The sequence below is a fragment of the Chrysemys picta genome, chromosome 12 (assembly GCF_011386835.1).
Source record: "Chrysemys picta bellii isolate R12L10 chromosome 12, ASM1138683v2, whole genome shotgun sequence".
In the NCBI taxonomy this organism is placed as follows: Eukaryota; Metazoa; Chordata; order Testudines; family Emydidae; genus Chrysemys; species Chrysemys picta.
Genome location: NC_088802.1, coordinates 55,298,916 through 55,316,817, shown reverse-complemented (window position 1 = coordinate 55,316,817; position 17,902 = coordinate 55,298,916). Strand labels below are relative to the sequence as shown.

Genomic DNA, 17,902 nt, shown 5'->3' with positions numbered 1-17,902 from the left:
CCGATTGATTTGCTGTCTAGACGGTGACTGGCGAGGGCACGGCAGCAGCACACCACGGCCCAGCTTTCCTTTAAAGATGCCAGCCCCATCTCCGGTGCCTCTGCCTAGCGCAGCCCAGCTGAGGAACACACCTCTCCGGTACGCTCATGTAATCCTTGAGCTGTCATTAGTCACTGGGATGGAGTACACAGGCTTAAAGAGGGGGGTCAAATCCCTGTTTGATCTGCTAATGAGTCACAAAACCAGACCAGAACCTGGTGCAGTCACCCTCCTCCTGAAGGGAGGTAAGAAAATTCCTGCTTCTCGTTTTCTGTTTGTTTCGGAGGAGCAGCGAGCATGGAACATGGTGAGCTGGCTCCCTTTGTGAGCCGTTGTGATTGCTACCTTACAACTCATCGTTAACAAAGGAGAGGATTCAATAGGAAGGCGGCTGTTCCACGCACTGCCTACATCTCTTACGAACTGTTCTGCAGGGGGAGGACAGCCCAGAGCTGGGATCTCGGAGCAGAGTTCTCTTGCCCCCTTGTGGTGCTCTGTTCGCTAACTCGGGTTGATACTGCGTGTCGGAGAGCATGCTGCTCCCTTAGCACAACAGCCGGCCGCCTGCATGCGCTCGCACGTCCAATTATTCCTGTTTTTTTGTTTTGTATCCCCCCCCCTACATCTCACTTATAATCTCCATCTGTCAAGAGTGAGCTTTGAATAAGGGAGTAACAGAAGAGTCCCAGTGAGTCATCGCTATCCCTGCACTAGAATATATGCTGAGTCAAAACCCGACGTATGTTACAATGGGATGGGGCGGCAGCAGGGTGTGTGTAACTCTTCTCTTCAGAGATGGAGGTTCCAGAGTTCTCTCCAAGAGTTGTAAGTGGCCTAGAACGTCGCTGCAGCCTCACACGTTAAACACAGCCCTTTTGCACCCCAGGCTTCATTGCGGTTTTACACTGTGGCTTCTCGCAGCAAAGAACGTGGACGATTTGTCAGAGGGAATTTTGCAGGTGGTTCATCCGCACTGCGGGTGGATGGGCGTGTAATGTGTCGGCCAATTTCCGAGGCTGGCGAAGTTAACAAACAGCCATTCCCACCAAAGGCGGCACTGCTTGTCCCCTGAGGTGCTATGGCCGGTCAGCCAGAAGCCTGCACATGAGGTGAAAGGACTTTGATGTATGCAGTGGAAATGAGACGGGGCTTTTCCTAAAGCCAATGGAGATGGTTTAGGGACTGACTTCAATTTGCCCAAAGAGACTAGTAAAGCTAGAGGCAAACAGGTACAGTTTCACCCTGCAATAATGCTGCTTTATCAGTTAATGGAGAATGAGTTAATTTGCCTTCTGGGAGTGGCAGCTTGTCTGCTTTGGCTTCAAAATCAGCTACAGCTCACTTGTAGTGGTGGCATATTGTTCTGTGGGGTGTGTCCATGTTCCGGAAGCCATTAGGTGGGTGTGCAGTTGAGCTGCGTGGAAGGTGGCACCTGCTCCTTCTGTGTTTGGATGTGGGAGCAATTCCTGTAGCATTATCTAGTTTCCCAAGGGGTCAAAACCCAAACTACCAATTTCCCCTGCTTCGACAGAAGCTACAGGTCTTAATTTAGGCAAGAAAACCCAGAAACCGAGTTCAGCCCCAGACCTTTGGGCTGGAGCATTGCCGTGGCCTCTGAACATGGGGGGGGGGGGGGAGAGAGACCCCTATAGCATCTGGCCCCAATGCCTAATCGCAGTCAGCTGAGGGAGGCTGAAGACTGACCTTCAGCTTAAAAATCCTTGAGATTGGAAACTGCAGAGGTCGGGCAGCCCTGTCAGACTAAATGAGGAGCCGTCTGGTTCCCAGAGAGTTCATTGCATTTCTCCCCTCGCTGCGTGCAACAGATGGCGAACGCTAAGGCTGCATCTACATCTGTTGTTCTAATATGCCACGGCTGTGGTCAGTGCTGTTCTGTCGGATGCTTCTGACTATCCCCGGGTTTCCACCTCTGCCGTTATTAGCTTTTTATTGGCGAGGCGTGCAAGTCTTCTGGCATGGACATGATGTGTTGCAGGGACTCTCCCCTCTGCCTGCAGTCTGTCTCAGAATAACAATCCTTCATTAGCCAGCCCCGGGAATACAGCTGCCTGCTGACCGCCAGCCCCCGCTGCTTAGCAATTTCCAGATTTAGCAGAGGGGTATTTCTGAGGATTGAATGGTACAATACTGCCTCCAGCCACGCCCTTCCACAACATGCCCCAAACCGGTCTGCTCTGGCTGGCCGTGGGGGATGGCACAGCCTTGTCAGCATCACAAAGCAGCAGGTTTGTACAGCCAAATATCAGAACAGCAACTCTGGACTTTCCGCTCGCTCACCCAGCGCGAGAAGCGGGGTCCCCCTTGCTTTGTGCTCCAAAAGAATAGCAATGGATGCCAAGCAATGGATGCTGCACTAACACAATATGTGCTACCAAGTCACACACCACACCTGTTCTCCCCCAGCAAGGCTGGCTAGGAGCTGTCGCTGGATAGCGAACTGGTGTGGCTTCCAGGGCGTGCTTCTCGCCAGAGCCTTTGCTTGGAATAGATTTCTTGGTGTACAGGAGAGTTCAGATAAACTGAATAGCCCAGCTCTCCCTCCCTCCCTTTCTGCTCTGGCTCGTCCATTCTTCGAGCTGCCACGCACGCAGAATGTTTCCAAGTAAGCTAGGGAAATGAAATACTCTTCAATTTTTCATGAGACCATACTGGCTTGTCTGCCAGTCTACACCCAATATTTGTGAGGTGCCGTGCTTTGTCCTGTTTGTTACACACCCGGGTAGATAAATCTCTCTCATTGCTCTAATTAGAGGAGTAGAGAGGAAATCTGGGCCAGTGGCACTCTGTGTTCCAAGCCGGCTCCGGTGGCAGCATAGTCGTGGTCTGCTTTCTGTGCCTCCTGGAATCCAGTCTGAAGAACGGATATTTGGGGGGCCTGGTTTGAGATGGGAGCTTTGCCGTGATCATTCTCTGCCCCTCCTCCTGAGAGGTGAGTGGATTTGTCTGGGGTCTCTTGTGTTCTCACTCTTCTCCCCCCCTGCCCCCATGATTCTAGGGGAAAGAGATCTTGACACAGAAGCTCCCGATTTGGCAGCAGTCTTGCTCGGACCCCAACAAGATCCCAGACCGGGCTATCCAACTGATGCAGCAGATGGCCGCCAGCAGCAATGGCACAATCATCCCCAGCTCCCTGTCTACGTCCAAATCGAACCTAATCATCTCAGATCCTATCCCCGGGGCCAAACCACTCCCTGTCCCACCAGAGTTGGCGCCCTTCGTGGGGGTAAGTATGCAAGGCATCAGTGGTGCTGCCCTTGCTGAGTAACGTTATGGGTGTAGTGAGCCTAGCACGGTCTCGCTAGCCTCCACCAGTCAGGCAAGTCCCCTGCCAATAAGCTTTAGACCGCATTCAGCGGTGGGGCTTTTGGGGAATCCCCTAGTGCACACTTGTGAAGGAGGCTGGCATGGGCCAGTGTGAAATGGACCATCCTGCTTTATCATGTCTTTGAGGCTTGTGTGACATTCGGTACCTCCCTGTGAAGACAGCCAGGATTTGCAAAGCCCCAGGGGGAGACGGGGACACAGTTTTTGAGCCCTGGCTTTGCAGGAAGAGTTGGGGAGGGAACCTCAGAGGCTGCATGATCCAGTGAAAACTGCTTAGCAATGTAAATGAAAGGATGTTTCACTTGATGTAGTTAGTCTGTGGGACTTGCTGTCGGAGAGGACTGAAATGAAATCCTCTGGGTGGGCTTAGAACTGGGCGGTCTGAATGCTAGCATGTCTCACTTCCCCTCCTGTCAAGAGGGGTATTTGTATCTCCGCCTGCTTGGCACACACTGATCACGGCAGGGATCTGGTCCCTCACGCCACCCTAGATGGCTTTACCCCTCCTCCTGAAGCATTAAGAGCAGGCCATCACTGGAGGCAGGATACCAAACACAATAGACCGGGGCCTGATTGTGTATGGTAAACCGTATTCTCCTAAAGTGTGTGGGTCCTTTACGGAAATGTGACCTCTACGTGACTTGACATCCCTGATGCTGAAATCTCCCATTGCCCTTTCTCCCTTCAGCGCATGTCGGCACAAGAGACCATTCCCGTGATGAATGGCGTCTCGGGCCCTGAGGTCGAGGACTACAGCCGCTGGTCCGAGATGAAGCCAGCCCAGCCAAAATCCCTATCTCCTCCCCAGCATCAGAAGCAACTGAGTGACTCGTACTCCAACACACTTCCTGTGCGCAAGAGTGTCGCACCGAAAAACAGTTACGCAACCAGTAAGGATTTAGCCTCCGTCAGATCACAGAGCAGCGACGTAGCCGCTTCTCCCAGGGGGTTATGGGTCAGCTGCTGACCGGAGCTAGGAGTAGCAGCAGTTAAGGGTCTTTGCACCTTAATGCAGTGGGAGGAGGCAAGGTGGGCTCAGGTGGCACAAAAGCCTAAGTGGGGGCAATGGCTTCCTCAGTAGTCCAGAATTAGGGGGGTGGGGGAGGAGGGTCTGAGCTGTACTGGCTAAAAGGGGGTTAGTTTTCCTTAACTGCAATGCTGGCTGAGCCTTGGGTAGATGAATGACTCTAAATACCACAGTAGAAAACTGCCAAGGATGTGGTCAGCCACATGGTCTGAGATGTTGGGGCTTTCTTTGCGTCTCACCAGCTGAAAACAAGACCTTGCCACGCTCCAGTTCCATGGCTGCTGGGCTTGAGAGGAACGGCAGGACGAGAGTACAGGCCATTTTCTCTCATGCTGCTGGTGATAACACCACCCTCCTGAGCTTCAAGGAAGGAGACCTCATCACGCTCCTGGTGCCGGAGGCCCGAGATGGATGGCACTACGGGGAGAGTGAGAAAACAAAAATGTGAGTATCTGAACTCCCTAGAACTACAGCTGCCTCAGCACCTAGCTCTTAACATTGGAGTAGCTGGCGCGCCGGATTTGCTTAGCTGCCAGCCAGTATTTCCTGGCATCCCATCATGCCGCTTGGTTACTATGGGGAGTCGAAAATTGTGAGCAAGATGAAATACCAGCTTTGCTGGCTGCTGATTGGTAAAGCACCGACCTGAGGCACAAGGCCAGGCTTTTGAGTGCTGGGACTGCTGGGCTTCTTGTCTTGACTCTTTATCCCAATTTCACTTCAGTGGAACACATGGGGGGCTGAGCGTGGGGCCCTGGCTAATGGCGGAATCGTGGCGTGCTTGTGCAGCACTATCCGTAACGCCAGCAACCTTAAATAACCTCCTTACCGCGCCGCAGAGCCTCCCAATAAAGCAAACGCTCCAGATGGTCTTGGCAGGGATCTGACCTGGCGGGGACTGCTGCTGGGGCCAGCAGCCGGCTCCTAATGGCCCAGGAAGGAGAAGCAATTTTAGTCCAGCATACAAAACCTGGAATCTTACATTTAAAAAAACCCCAATCCTGTTGCCTGCAAAAGTCCTCCCCCATTTTTCCTGTAAGTGTGTGTGTGTGATGGGAGACTCTGAGAGGGGGTGTCCGAGGCAGGGAATGGGCCTTTTTGAATAGTATCCCTAAGATCTGGAGGTTTTACCACACTTGACTTATTGGTTTGCAGTGTGTGTAGCACCCCCTAGAAAGCCGTGGTCCAAATGATGGTCCCTTCTGTCACAGCATAGTGTGGCATGTAGCCGGAGCGTAATGTTCATAGACTCCTCCCTCCACACATCTCTGCGTGAGCGGCTAGGTTTGACTGTCTTGTGGCTCTGCATTACAGGAGAGGCTGGTTCCCTTTCTCTTACACGCGGGTTCTTGACAGCGATGGAAGCGACAGGTTGCATATGAGGTAAAAACACCCCCTTTAAAAAACGTGCTGCGTGGTGGTGCGGGGCAGCCGGTGACGTTTCCTTGGGTCTGGGGAAAAGCTCCCAGCACTGACCGGCATGTGTCCGGGGCCTGAGGCAGCAATGGACTGTGCTTTTCTCAGCTCTGTCGAGCCAGTCTTGCCAACTTTGTTATAGAAACGTCGTGAGATTTTCAGATGTCATGTCTGTAGTGGAGTAAACCAGAGAAATATGCAGGGAAGTGAGACTCCTCACCAGGCGTGTGTTGCATCAGACATGGTCATATGTGATGCCAAAACAACTAAAGAAAAGGCTCTGGATGTCCTAGGACAGGGGTCTCAAACTCCATTTACCTTAGGGCCAGCGCCAGTCCTAAAATCCTCCCAGCGGCCCAATGTCACTCATGCCACCCAGAGCCTGCCCCCCCCCCAAAAAAAAACTCTGCCCCCCACCTGCCTATGGCTCTGGGATGGAGTTTGGGTCGGGGAAGAGGTATGGGGTAGGGGATTGGGGTGCAGGCTCTGGGAGGGAGTTTGGGAGCTGGGGTGCCCCCCATAGCACTGCTTTACCGCGTTATATCCAAATTCATGTTATATCAGGTCCTGTTATTATCGGGGTAGAGGTGTACCTTTAAATGGATTAGAGTGTGGGAGGCTGTGATTTTTCCCTGTCCATTACTGCTAAATGGGAGGGGGTCCAGGCTAGATGGAAGGGGAGCCCTGATACAGGGAAGGCTGAGAACCACTGGATTAGTCTTATCTGCTGGAGAAGTGACTGTAGAGGAGAAACCAGTTCTCCCAGAAGAGCTTGGTGTACGCTCCACAACTTGCCCCCCTCACCAACAGAAATGGGTCTAATAAGAGATTATCTCCCCTACCCTCTCTCTCTCTCTCATGTCCTGGGACCAACACGGCTCCAGCAGCCCTGCATGTCTGCAGAGGACTCAGTCACAATTGTGAATGACAAATAATTGCCACTGGTTAGTGAGTGTCTAGGATAAAATGTGCCCCGTGGTTTCGCTGTGCTCCCTGCTTGAGGCCCCTGTGACACCTGGGCTGCGGAGTGAAATACATTGCTAGCACCAGCGCCACTGGGCAGGATCCCCAGGGGACCCTAGCAATGGCAGGAAAGCATGTGTGGGTGGCGGTTGATTGATTATTTTCCTGTTGTAGCTTGCAACAAGGGAAAAGCAGCAGCACAGGCAACCTGCTGGATAAGGACGACATCGCCATCCCGCCGCCAGACTACGGCGTGTCCTCATCACGGGTCTTCCCACCACAACCTGTCAGCACTTTCAAACAGAGACCATACAGCGTGGCAGTGCCTGCCTTCTCCCAGGTGAGGTGCTGTGAGCCCGGGGGGGAATCGGTAACCTGTGGATGCAGAGAGTGAGTGCACGTTAATCACTGTCATTGCTGGCAGCTTGCCTCCAGCGGGAGAGCAGGCGTTCTGGAGTATTGGGGGCCGGCGGGGGAGTTAAACCCAACAGCCCTTGAATGCCGTGAGAAATGGCTTTAACAGCAGCAGTGTGACTTGGGGGGGTAGGGGGCGAAGCTGTTGGGTTAGCGCCTGTTGCTGCTGTCGATCAGTCGTGTGTGTTTCCCTTGGGGATGCGGGAGTTGTGCGTGATGGTTTCAGTTCACAATAGACACCCCTGGGTGAAATGTTCAAAAACGCCCAAGTCCCATTTTCATAAATGACTTGGGAGCCTAAATCCTATTGACTTTTGATGAGCCTTTAGCTCCCGGGGCAGATTTTTAAAGGTATTTAGGTGCTGAACTTCCATTGAAATAATGGGAGTTAGGCACCTAAATATCTTTAAAAATCTGCCCCCCAAATGGGTCTTAGGCTCCTAACTCATTTAGGCCCTCTTGGAATTCTTACCTCCGTGCTGTTTTTTCTAGTCTTAACTAAACAAGGGGAGTGGCTGCATTTGGGGAAAACCACCCCAACAAACCCCCCGAAAGCACCAACACAACCTCTCTCCTACCCTCCTCTTGGGCAGCTTCAGGCTGTTGAATCCCCATTTAATGTAGCAGATCAGACAATGATTTCCAGACTCCTTCCTGTAGCCACTGTGGGTTGCGGTATTAATCCAGGGCAGGGTTCCTGCATGCCTTTAGCTCTGCTCTAGGTACGGGCGTCTGCCCCAACCTCTTGGCTCACTCTCTTTGGCTGTTCAGATGTGCCATCAAAGGATGGGCATGTGGAATGCCGGTCAGCTGGGAAGAGCTTGTGGGGATGCACTAAACCAGGGAAGGCAGGGAATGCACCCCCCAGGAGACAGCCAGTGCCCGTATTCTCCCCATACTGAACTGAGTGGCCTTCCCTGGTTTCTGTGATGTGCAGCAGTGAGTGGGAGGAGGGTTTTACGTACTGGAGTCTCTACGGCCCTGGCATTGGTGGGAGCCCTGGCTGCAGCACCATGAAGAGCAGTTTTTACAGTGGAAGTAGATGTGGGAGGGTGTTAATTTTATTTTCAATGTTTTACTTTGATGTTGGCCTATTGCAAGTGAACGAGGGTTACTCTCCAACAGGCCTGTGTTCATTATTTATAGGACTACCTTATGCCCTATGGTTGTGCAATTAAAGAATACTCCCGTGGCCTGTGCCAACTGCCATCTGCTCACTACAGGCCTTACACTAGGTCAACTGTAAGTCCAAACGAAAGCGATGTTTCCATTGGGGTTTACCAGCCTTTGCTGTTTTTGCCAGATGATTCTTTGTAGCTTACCCAGGGCTCCATGATCTTTCTCCTTCCAGTCCCTCTGAGGGGAACTAAAAAATCCCCCTCCCCTTCAAAAATTATAGTGGGAGAGGAAAGCCAAAGTGATGGAGAAGATGAGCCAATTGGCTGACTTGGAGAAGATGGGTGAGACACACAGAATGGCACAAAATGGCAGCATAAACTCCCAATCGACAACACTTGCTGCTTCCATGAGAGCCTCCCACCAGAAATGAGTTACTCACGGGTCGTATCCATAAATTTTTGAGGTGGAGAAAGCCCCTGGTGCCCCAGCCCCACCCGAGACCAGCAGTTATCAGAGCCCCTTGCTAATGTATGAGCTTTAAAGGACTCCTGAGATGAATAAGTTGATCCTTTGTCGCTGCTGGACAGAGCAGCATCGACAACATAGGCTTTGTGAGGTGGGAAGCTGTGGGCGAGGAGTTGAGGTTGGTATTCGTAGACGAGAGGTAATTAGGTAGAATGGCTGCCTCAGGCCAGGGACGTGAGGCAGGATTTTTACTTGAAAAGACCAAGCTCTCCGTTCAGAACCGCCCTCCCCCGGCTTCCTGGGCCATGTCCGCGTTACCGTGGGTCCCAGGCGCTCAAGTGCCCAGCAGGCCCCACAAACAGACTAAAAAATAATCATTCTGTTACTCGGCTGGAAGCGAACCTTGACATTAAATAGATCTCGGGCTGGCTCCAGCATGGGGCCGCGCGGTGCTGACTGCCACAGCCAGACTGCAAGTCCCAGGATGGGCCGAGCTCCCCAAGTCAGCAATCTGCCCCTTCTTGAGACAGTGAGCAGAGGACCGGCATGTTAGCTCCTGGCCACTCCACAAGGAGCTTGCGAAAAGCTATGCCCAAGCTGGGAAACCAAGCCCCACTTCTGTGCCAGCAGCTGAAGCAGTGTGTGTGTGTATGTTGGGGGGGGGGAATAGTCTCACGTCTTGCTAGTTGGCGCCAGATGAGCTGAACGAGGAACTGGCTCTCTGCAGGGGTGTTTGGCGAGGACAGGTATTTGTATCAAAAATAATCTATTCCTGGACTGCCAGAACCTGCTTCTCGGATCCCAGGGACCTGGGTAGCGGGTGCAGGACTCATTGGTCTCGACTCATAACCCAGTATTGCTCACCAAGAAGAGAGCTACTGTCGTCTCCTCTGCCGGCCCCCCTTCTCCCTCCGCACAGATCCTGGCATGGGGATGGAACGTCCAGGGTGCCCTGCACTAGAGTGCCACGTCCATCTGTTCCACAGAAGGCTGTAGGCTGCCCCTTTCTATCCTCCCCCTCCAGCCACCCACAGCATAATGCTATTCAGTACCAGTCCAAGCAGCCGACAGCCCAGAGCGCTGCAATTTCTGGTGGGATTCGGTTACAAGAAACACACTTTTCACAGACCATTTCACCAGTGTGCGCCTAACTTCTTACTTTGTCCCTTTCAAAGTGCGTGTGACGCTCCTTGATAGTTATGGGATCGCTGTAGCAAGGCGGAGCCGGACGGCAGAAGCTAGATTCCTTCTGCCTTTCCTGTAACCGACCTTGTTGTGTAAAGTCACACGCTCTGCAGAGATGAGTGTCACTTTACTCGATGCTGCATTAAACCCCATTTCCATCACCTTCATCACTCTCCACTTTCTAATACCCACATGCTTCGGCTCTGAGCCTGAAAGCCCCTGGGGCCCAGTGTATTTGCTTCTGTTCTTGTGTCCTTCCAGTGCCCTCTAATGGCAAAGCCTGTCTCTCTGCCGTCTCACGGTTGGTTTCTCTTTTTCTCCTGTAGGGCCTTGAGGACTATGGGACAAGAGCTGGAAGCAGGTAAGCCTCTCTATTTCCCATCGTGTTCAGTAAAGTGAATCGTAATGTTCAGAGCGCTGGATACAGTAAACAACGCTGCAGTATCCCTTGGCAGGACGCATTCTGGGAGGCGGCCATACACTGGCACGCAAGCAGGTGATGCTAGATGTGGCCGTTTAGACGTAAACATGGGGTTAGATAATTTAGGCATTGATAAATCTGAATTTGTCATCTGAGTGTGGGGCAACCATGAGTCTCCTAGGAGAAGAGTCCAAATGTATCTAGCTTGTGTCGGCCAGTTCCAAGCACAGCTGTGGCCTCTCCCAGGGTCACTACTTGGCTCAGAGACTCTGCAGCAGATGAGTAGTTCTCACTTCTCAAAAGCAGGCTAATCTGAAGGGAACAGCACCGCCAACGTCTCGCATTCCACCGGTTCAAACTGGGGCAGCCTTTCTGGACATTCCTAGAGTATCTTCTCTTGGTACTTTCCCCTCTAGACACTCACTCCGCTCTCTCCTGCCCTGATGGGGACTCAGCCCAAAGTATAACAGAATGGGAAGGTCTGTCTCCAAAATGCAGGCCCTCCTGCCTGCGTTCGGAACGCTCTTGTTGAGTAGAGGGAAAGCAGCCTCTCGCCCGGGGATAGGGGTTCGCTAGTTTGAGCCCTGCGTTGGTGGGAGGAACTGAAATATTTCAAAATAAAGAGAGAAGAAACCTCCCACTTTTTGCCATGTTGTGAGTGAAATGGCCACTAGTTGTGATGAGCAGGATCTGAACCCGAACGCCAGGGCTGCATGCGGTTCCTCTCCCTCACTGGGGGACAGCCAGAGAAGTTGCACGTGGAGCAACTGCAGGAGTTGCTCAGAGCGCTCTCCTGAGATGGTTCGCTTTAAGGAAAAGTGTAATGCGCTCTGCGTTCTCAGCCAGCTGTTCTAGGGAAGTGGTAGGGTAAAGCCAGGGCACAGAGGACTAACCTGAGCTCCAGAAAAGGGATACTGCATTGCAATAAGTGTGTTGTCCATCTGATGCTCTTTGCGGTGAAGTGCAGTCTGGCAGTCTTCCTGTGCTTTCTATTCCACAGTGGCAATGGCACTTTGGTATCAACTGTGTGAGGACACCTGACTAGAAATGGCAACTGCTGCTTTGAAGAGCTTTCTGCTTCTGTCCCTCTTTTCTTTTCTCCTTTTATACTTCTTCTTAGTTTGGATTTTTAACTCTTGTGATCATCCAAGGAAACCATGGTGCTGCTACCTTCCCCTCCCTGGTGTTTACAAAGCCCTTGTTTTGTGAAGCCTTTCAGAGCAGGAACTGCCAAACAGCGTGTGCTCGTTTTTGGAGCAGCCTGGAGGCCGTTTACAGTCACTGGGCAGATCCAGTTTTTGTACTTTGTGAATGTTCAAAAATGCACTATCCCTTTTCTGAGGCTTAACATGAGCCACGCCGTCCTAACAAAATGGAAGAAACCATTTCCAACACTGAACAAATATGCATGGCCTATGGTATACGTACTGTTACTTTAACTATCCTTTCCACTTCATTCCGATGCCAATTTCCTGTTTCTAAGGGAAGGCAGGTGTAGACACGAGAGAGGTTTGGTCATTTCCCTCTCTGGGTGGCATCCACTTTAATTCAACCAAACTCGACACGGTTGCTTTAAGAAAAGTGGATAGTGCAGAGGTTTAGGCCTCGGAGAGAAATAGTTGGTTCTTGGTGGGGGTTGGACAGTTATTCTGCTCCATCTAATTAAACCACCAGGGCCGACTCAAGCAGCATTGTTGGAAGGTTCATTCTTTCTTTTGTTGTATATTTTGTAGCAAGGTATTGTTACCTCACGTTCGTGCTCTGGGGGATAAATCGTGGGATTATGCAGCTCGCCAGAGCAATCCAAAGACACTTTTGCATTTTGAAATTGGACTTTAAAAAAACAACTGTGTTTTGGTTTGTTTTTTTCTTGGGAGGGTGGCTGGAGGGGAGAAGAATTCCAGTGTTTAATTTCCTAAATCCTGTCAATCTTCTTTGTGTGTCTTGATAACTTTAGAGACAAACACAGTAGGATTGGAATTAATGGCTACTGGTATTGCTTCTTCAATCACTGAGTGCGGAGAAGTCAGTAAGTGGCCTACTCCCAGAGTACAGACTTAACCCTTTCAGTTCCGGTGAAAGTCTTCATTGCAAAGCTGTACACACTTCCTCTTTCTGATGTGATTTTTAAAACCTCTTTACATGCCTGTTTACTAGGACATTGCTGGCAATATACACACACACATCACACACAGAGAAGGTTTTTTTGTTTGTTTTATATATAGACTATGGGCATATGTAATAAGAACCTCCTGCGTTGATGTCATAATTTTGCTAAAGATTTTTAATCCAGGATATTCCGTGCTAAATGAATGAATGTAGAAAATTAGCAAAACTTGTATGAAGATTGTAAAGTGCTGAAAACCTTTTTTAAAAGCTGAAGAGAAATGTGCCCTGTACTGAGTTATTGTTTGAATAAAAGTTTTATTTATTGCATTGAGTTGGGCCTTGGTGGTTTTTTCAGCTTTCATGCCTATATCCCTGACCAATCACCAGACTGCCTCTGCCATATATATATTTTTTTTCCATTCCCCATGATCTTGGAGGGCCAGAAAATGACCTTTTTCCTCGCCCAGTTTCTCTGGTCAGTTCGCAGGTCTGGCAATTTACATTAAAGTCAATTTCTGAATGGAAGCAGTTGCAATAGTGTTTAAATGCATAGTCCCCACGCTCAGCCAGTGTCTTGATTTGTCTTGAAAGGCTCGCTGTTGCAGGCGAATGACTTGCTGATCTCCAGTACAGGATAAACCTAGAATTAGTTGCTTTGCAATATGGCTTGTGGGTAATACCACAAAACCAAATGCAGCTCTTTCCAAACTGCATTTGGGTGTCACTCAGGAGGTTTGAATGCCGTTAACTGAAAGTAAATGGGTCTTTTTATTTATTTATTTATTTATTTTTTCCCCCCTCTGCAAACTTGTATGAAGGGGAAAGTGAGTTCTGAGAGGAGTCAGGTGCATCTGCAGGGTATCTTTCCTATGACTGGCATATAGAGGATCTAACTGGGTTTGTCCTTCATTGCAATCTTCACAAGGGGGTTGTGATGATGAGGAAGAGTTTGTGTCTTAAGTGCTGTATAAGTGATAAGTATTAATAACAAATACAACTTTTCCTTTTTTGCATCCTGTGTCTGAAGAAGCATGTAACCCAGCCGGTGACCTCTCCTGGGAGTGGAGCGATCCCAGGGGAGCAGCCGGCTCCTAGCCTAGCTTCTCTAATTAACCAGATACCCTTTTTATTTCTCACTAAGGCTGCTGAGTGCGTATTAAACACATCCTACAAACTGCCTTTTGTTTCCATTACAGCCCCGATGTTGAAGTGGCCAGGTTTTGATGTCCCTGACTAGTTAGTAAGTTCAGTTTTATGTGCCAAACCCCTCACTATTGCAGTGCTCTGTACTGACTGGTCAGAACCTGGCGGCTCAGCACCATGCTAATGAACGGGGGAGGGAGGGAGCAAAATGGGTCCTTGATCTGCTCACTGTGACCATCAATCCGAGCGAAGGCTGGATGGGCACTGTCTTGTCTCTCACGAACGTCCATCGCCAGGCAATGCCAGTCAGTTCAGAGAACAGCTCCTAACTGGGCTCAATCACTCGCTTGCACCTAAACCCATTGGTGGAAGCCTCTCTGCCTTCCTGGGGCTCCTGAAATGGATTCCTCTTCCTACACTGTCATTCCATGTAAGCCTCAATGTGCCCGTCTCTCTAGCCACACCTGTATCTGCACGGCTCGATGCATAGTGCCTGCCCCGTCTCCACCCCTCCCTCCCACACTGCTGGGGCAGAGCGTGCGCAGCCTTCTGGTTTCACGCTTCCATGGCTGGGCGATGAGCATCTTTGGCCTATTCCTGCTTTTTAGAATTCTCCCCTTTAAATAACGACCCATCTTGGTTTTAGGTCTTCAGTGAGTCCCAGCGTCTGCTGCCGTCACTGGGTCACGGTGATGTTCACCGCATCAGACGCACCTCCGGTGACTGGCGCTTCATTGCCATTTTGCACAGCCTTTTCCCAGCCTTCTGGCACGTAGGGATAGAAAACCTACATTATCGCTATTTAAGTAACAGGTGGTTATGGTAGAGTTAATGTCCATTGCCCTCCACTCTGCAGAGCCGCAGGTCAACATCGGCTTTGGTACAGTGACCATTCGTTTAGTAGCCTCCATCTAGTCTCCCATGGCAGATTGGTGGCCTTTGTTCAGCAGTAGCCAAGGGCTTTAGTAGCAGGAGGCTGAGGGGAGGGGAGGTTTCCTTGCATAGGACTTCCAGAAGCTCCAGCCTCCCCCCCAGATACCTTTTTGCACTTTTCCCCTAAGCCTGAAGTTGTTTTTTGACTCTGAGATTTGGGGGGGTGCTGCAGGCTCTGATCCACCTCTCTGCTTTGCCAGAACAAAGATGGTTAAATAATCCCTGGTGAGTCAGTCACCTTTTTCATTCCTTTCACGCGACATCAATTCTCGAGGCAACCTATGAAAAAAGCAACCTGAGAATCTGCATAAATTAGGTGGGGAAACTAATCGCTTTGGCTTGAAAACAGGGAGTTAATCTTCTTGCTGGAAACCAAGCCACGATTTAAAGAGCTGGTGCTGCACCAGGGAGCTGGGCCTTGGGAGGTGCGATTACCCTTCCCCTAGCACTGCTGGAAGGCTGAGCCACTCTTCCTGGGTTGGTGCTGGGGGCTGAAGTTCTGGATTTTAAACAGAGGCTTCATACTCGTAGGTTTGTTGGCCAGCAAAGCCTTTACCCAGCTCTTGGGCCCAGGGAGCAATGGGGCAGCCACTCGTCTTTTGCTTGGTGAGTGTGGGGATAAGCTAGAGAACCACAGTGAGAAAAGGAGGGCCAGATGCCTGCTCCTAATGCCCCTGCCCCTCCCCACAGTATTTTTCATCCTTAAACTACAGTCCCTGATTTCCTCAACTTCCCCCCCCCCCCCCCCCCCCACACACCCATCCCGTGCACGCACACACTCTCCAGCCCATCTGACCCCTACGGAGACCATTTGGGATGCTTCTTCCTAGCTAACGTTTTGCTAGACCTAGTGTTTCAAGGCACGGGGCTGCAGAAGCTGCTGAGGGCATGGGGGGAGCGGCAGAGTGAAACCCTGGAGCACCGGATTTAGAAGGGAGGTGAGGAGCAGAGAAGCAGCACCACAAAAAGGCTCCGGCTCTTGCTTTGCAGCCAGGCTGGGAGTGTTGATGGGACCCTCTAAGGCTCCTTGTCTGCAGCCAGGGCTGCTGGGTATGGAAGTGGGGCCCTCAGTGACAAGAGGGGTTGCAGTTCAGAGGGAGCAACTCAACATTCAGGTACCCTAAAAGTAGCTCCTTAAAGATCCCTCCCCCTCCCCCAGGAACATCTCTTGTGGCTCCCTGCTGAGCGGTCTCTGTGCCCCCCTGAGACACACTGCTCCTGCGTGCCTCACCATGTCACCCTTCCAGCAGTGCTATGAGATTGCTAAAGAGCAAATGCTGCCTTCAAGTAATTGTTGAGCCTAAAACTGTTGAACTGTGCCAAGTTTTAACCTCACTTGTGCTTTTCCTCCCACGTTTGCCTCACCCAGCCTGACTGTCAAACAAGAATAGGATCTCTGGTCAAGACCCTCAGCAGCGTATACGGGTACATCTACACCATGGGGGGGGGGGGGGGGGGAACTGCATAGCAGTGTATCTTAGCACCCAGGGGTACAGCTGCAGGCTTACCCTATGGCCCTAAAACTAGCTGAGTAGATGTTCCAGGTCAGGCTCTGAGGCCTGTGGGGAAGCGAGGGGGACTGGTCAATGGGTAGGGTGGAAGGGATGGCGAGAGCTAGTGGAAGGGATAAGACCCATGGTCTGGAAGGAGCAGCAGGACAGAGCTGGTTAGAGGAGGGGTGGGGATGCAGCTGCATGCAAACAGCCCCTGGGAGCTGCCCTGGCATTTACGTCCTAAAGTGAATCCCAAACCCGCTGGCCTCCGGCAGCCCTGCACCTCCCCAAGGAGTGCTGCCCCCCGGCCTGGGAAACCGCCCAGGAGTGTCTGTGCATTGCAGCAGCTTCTCTTCATCCCCGCTAGAGCTGTACGTTGTCCTCCACCCCCAGCCAGGCACGCTTTAGTCCTGACCTTTGATTTCTCCCCCTCCCCCAACTGGTGCCAAAGGGTGTAATAAAGTAGGGGAGCAGCCTGTCCTCTTGGGGGAGGGTCTAATGGATTAGCCAGCGTGGCCCTGCCCTTAGGGGGGCAGGAGGAGGGATGAACCCAGGGAGAGGGGTCACTGGAGGTCAGCGTCTCCTGGGCAGGAGGTGGGCTGTTCTTTCCGCTCCGCGGGTGGTGATCAGCTCGGTGCCTTCTGGCCGGATCCTACCCAGCCATGACTTGTCTCCTCCGCTCTTGTCCTCTAAACCGGGCGGGAGAATGTGTTTGCTGCTGTGTCTGTCTGCAGAGCTGTTGTCTGTGGGGTGGTGTGTGGTGTAGGAAGAACCCCCGCGTGATCTACAAATACTGACCGGCTCTGGGGCAGTAACCAACAAAAGCCCTGGTCTGGGGCCCAGAGGCCGCCTTTTTCCTTGAGGGGATTTTTGTGCTGCTGTGTTCAGAGCCAATCTGTATTTTGCTTTATTAATCTCCTGTGCTCTGGCCAGGCTGAGGAGCCATCCGGGGGAAAGTGGCCCAGGCTCAGGACCGTCTGTCTTCTGCTGGCCCCCTCCCCGGTGCTCGGGCTGACTCCTCTCCTCCACCCGCTTCTCTGCATGGACTCCTCGGCCCGTGCAGGCTGTGCCCCGCGCTGATGCAGTTAGGGGAGTGAGCTGGAAGTCCCAGGTGGGGGGTCTCCAGAGCTCCAGCAACGGGAGCATGAGCACCCGGCTTGGTTATCAAGCAGTTGCAAGGCCAATGCAAGTGCCGGTGGTTAATAAATCATATCATGAACATGCATTGGCCAGCCAGGTGTGCGTGTAAGATGTAACGCACAGCATGTCTGGCTTTGAAGCGTTAAGTAAGCTGCCTTTCTTTCGTGGGGCTGAAGGACTGGAACTGGAATGTTTTTGTTTAAATGTTTGGTCCGATCAAATTCAAGTGTCTCCTTTCATGCCACCTCCCCTTGCAAATTTCAGCCCAGCTGCTGTGAAACTCCCTCAGAGCCCATGCCAAGATAAATCAGTGAGCTTCCTCCAGCTGGCTTGTCATCTGGGTGGAAACGTCCGTCTGTCCTTCCTCCTGCAAGGAGGCTTAGTTGAGCTGTGACCGCCCTGGGAGAGTCCATCCTGGGCGTAGTGGTAACTCCTCCATCTCCTCTCTGCCATCTCAGCTTTCACATCTCAGCTACCTGCGATCAGGGAGCCTGTCATTGTTATCCCTCAGCTTCTCCATGTAAGGAACGTCGGTCTGATCCTAATGCAGATCTATGGAAGTTGGTTGGTGTTTGAAACCACTTCTCCTTCAGATTCCAGGGAACTGAGGGAAGCCCCATCCTTTGGGATTTTAAAAATAGCCTGGACAAGCAGAAGTAGCATCATAGGAACTCATCCTGCACTCCCCAG

At 51.6% G+C, this 17,902-nt stretch overlaps 1 protein-coding gene across 6 annotated transcripts in view; it reads left to right on the top strand.

Moving 5' to 3' along the window:
• Positions 1–17,902, top strand: part of BAIAP2 (BAR/IMD domain containing adaptor protein 2) — an 83,557-nt gene that overhangs the window by 61,690 nt on the left and 3,965 nt on the right. Inside the window, exons 8-15 of one of the 6 annotated variants that reach the window (XR_010591936.1) lie at positions 3,056–3,283; positions 4,073–4,274; positions 4,654–4,855; positions 5,726–5,794; positions 6,965–7,130; positions 10,300–10,334; positions 13,700–13,743; positions 15,949–16,004. Coding sequence is in view for 5 of the 6 variants with exons in the window: in XM_065563763.1 (XP_065419835.1) it covers positions 3,056–3,283; positions 4,073–4,274; positions 4,654–4,855; positions 5,726–5,794; positions 6,965–7,130; positions 10,300–10,334; positions 12,352–12,409 (960 nt within the window). In the remaining variant the exon portion in view is untranslated. Of the gene's footprint in view, positions 1–3,055; positions 3,284–4,072; positions 4,275–4,653; positions 4,856–5,725; positions 5,795–6,964; positions 7,131–10,299; positions 10,335–11,394; positions 12,831–13,699; positions 13,744–14,292; positions 15,920–15,948; positions 16,005–17,902 lie in introns of those variants that run through there. The other 5 variants (XM_065563766.1, XM_065563765.1, XM_065563763.1 and 2 more) reach the window with 5 other exon arrangements.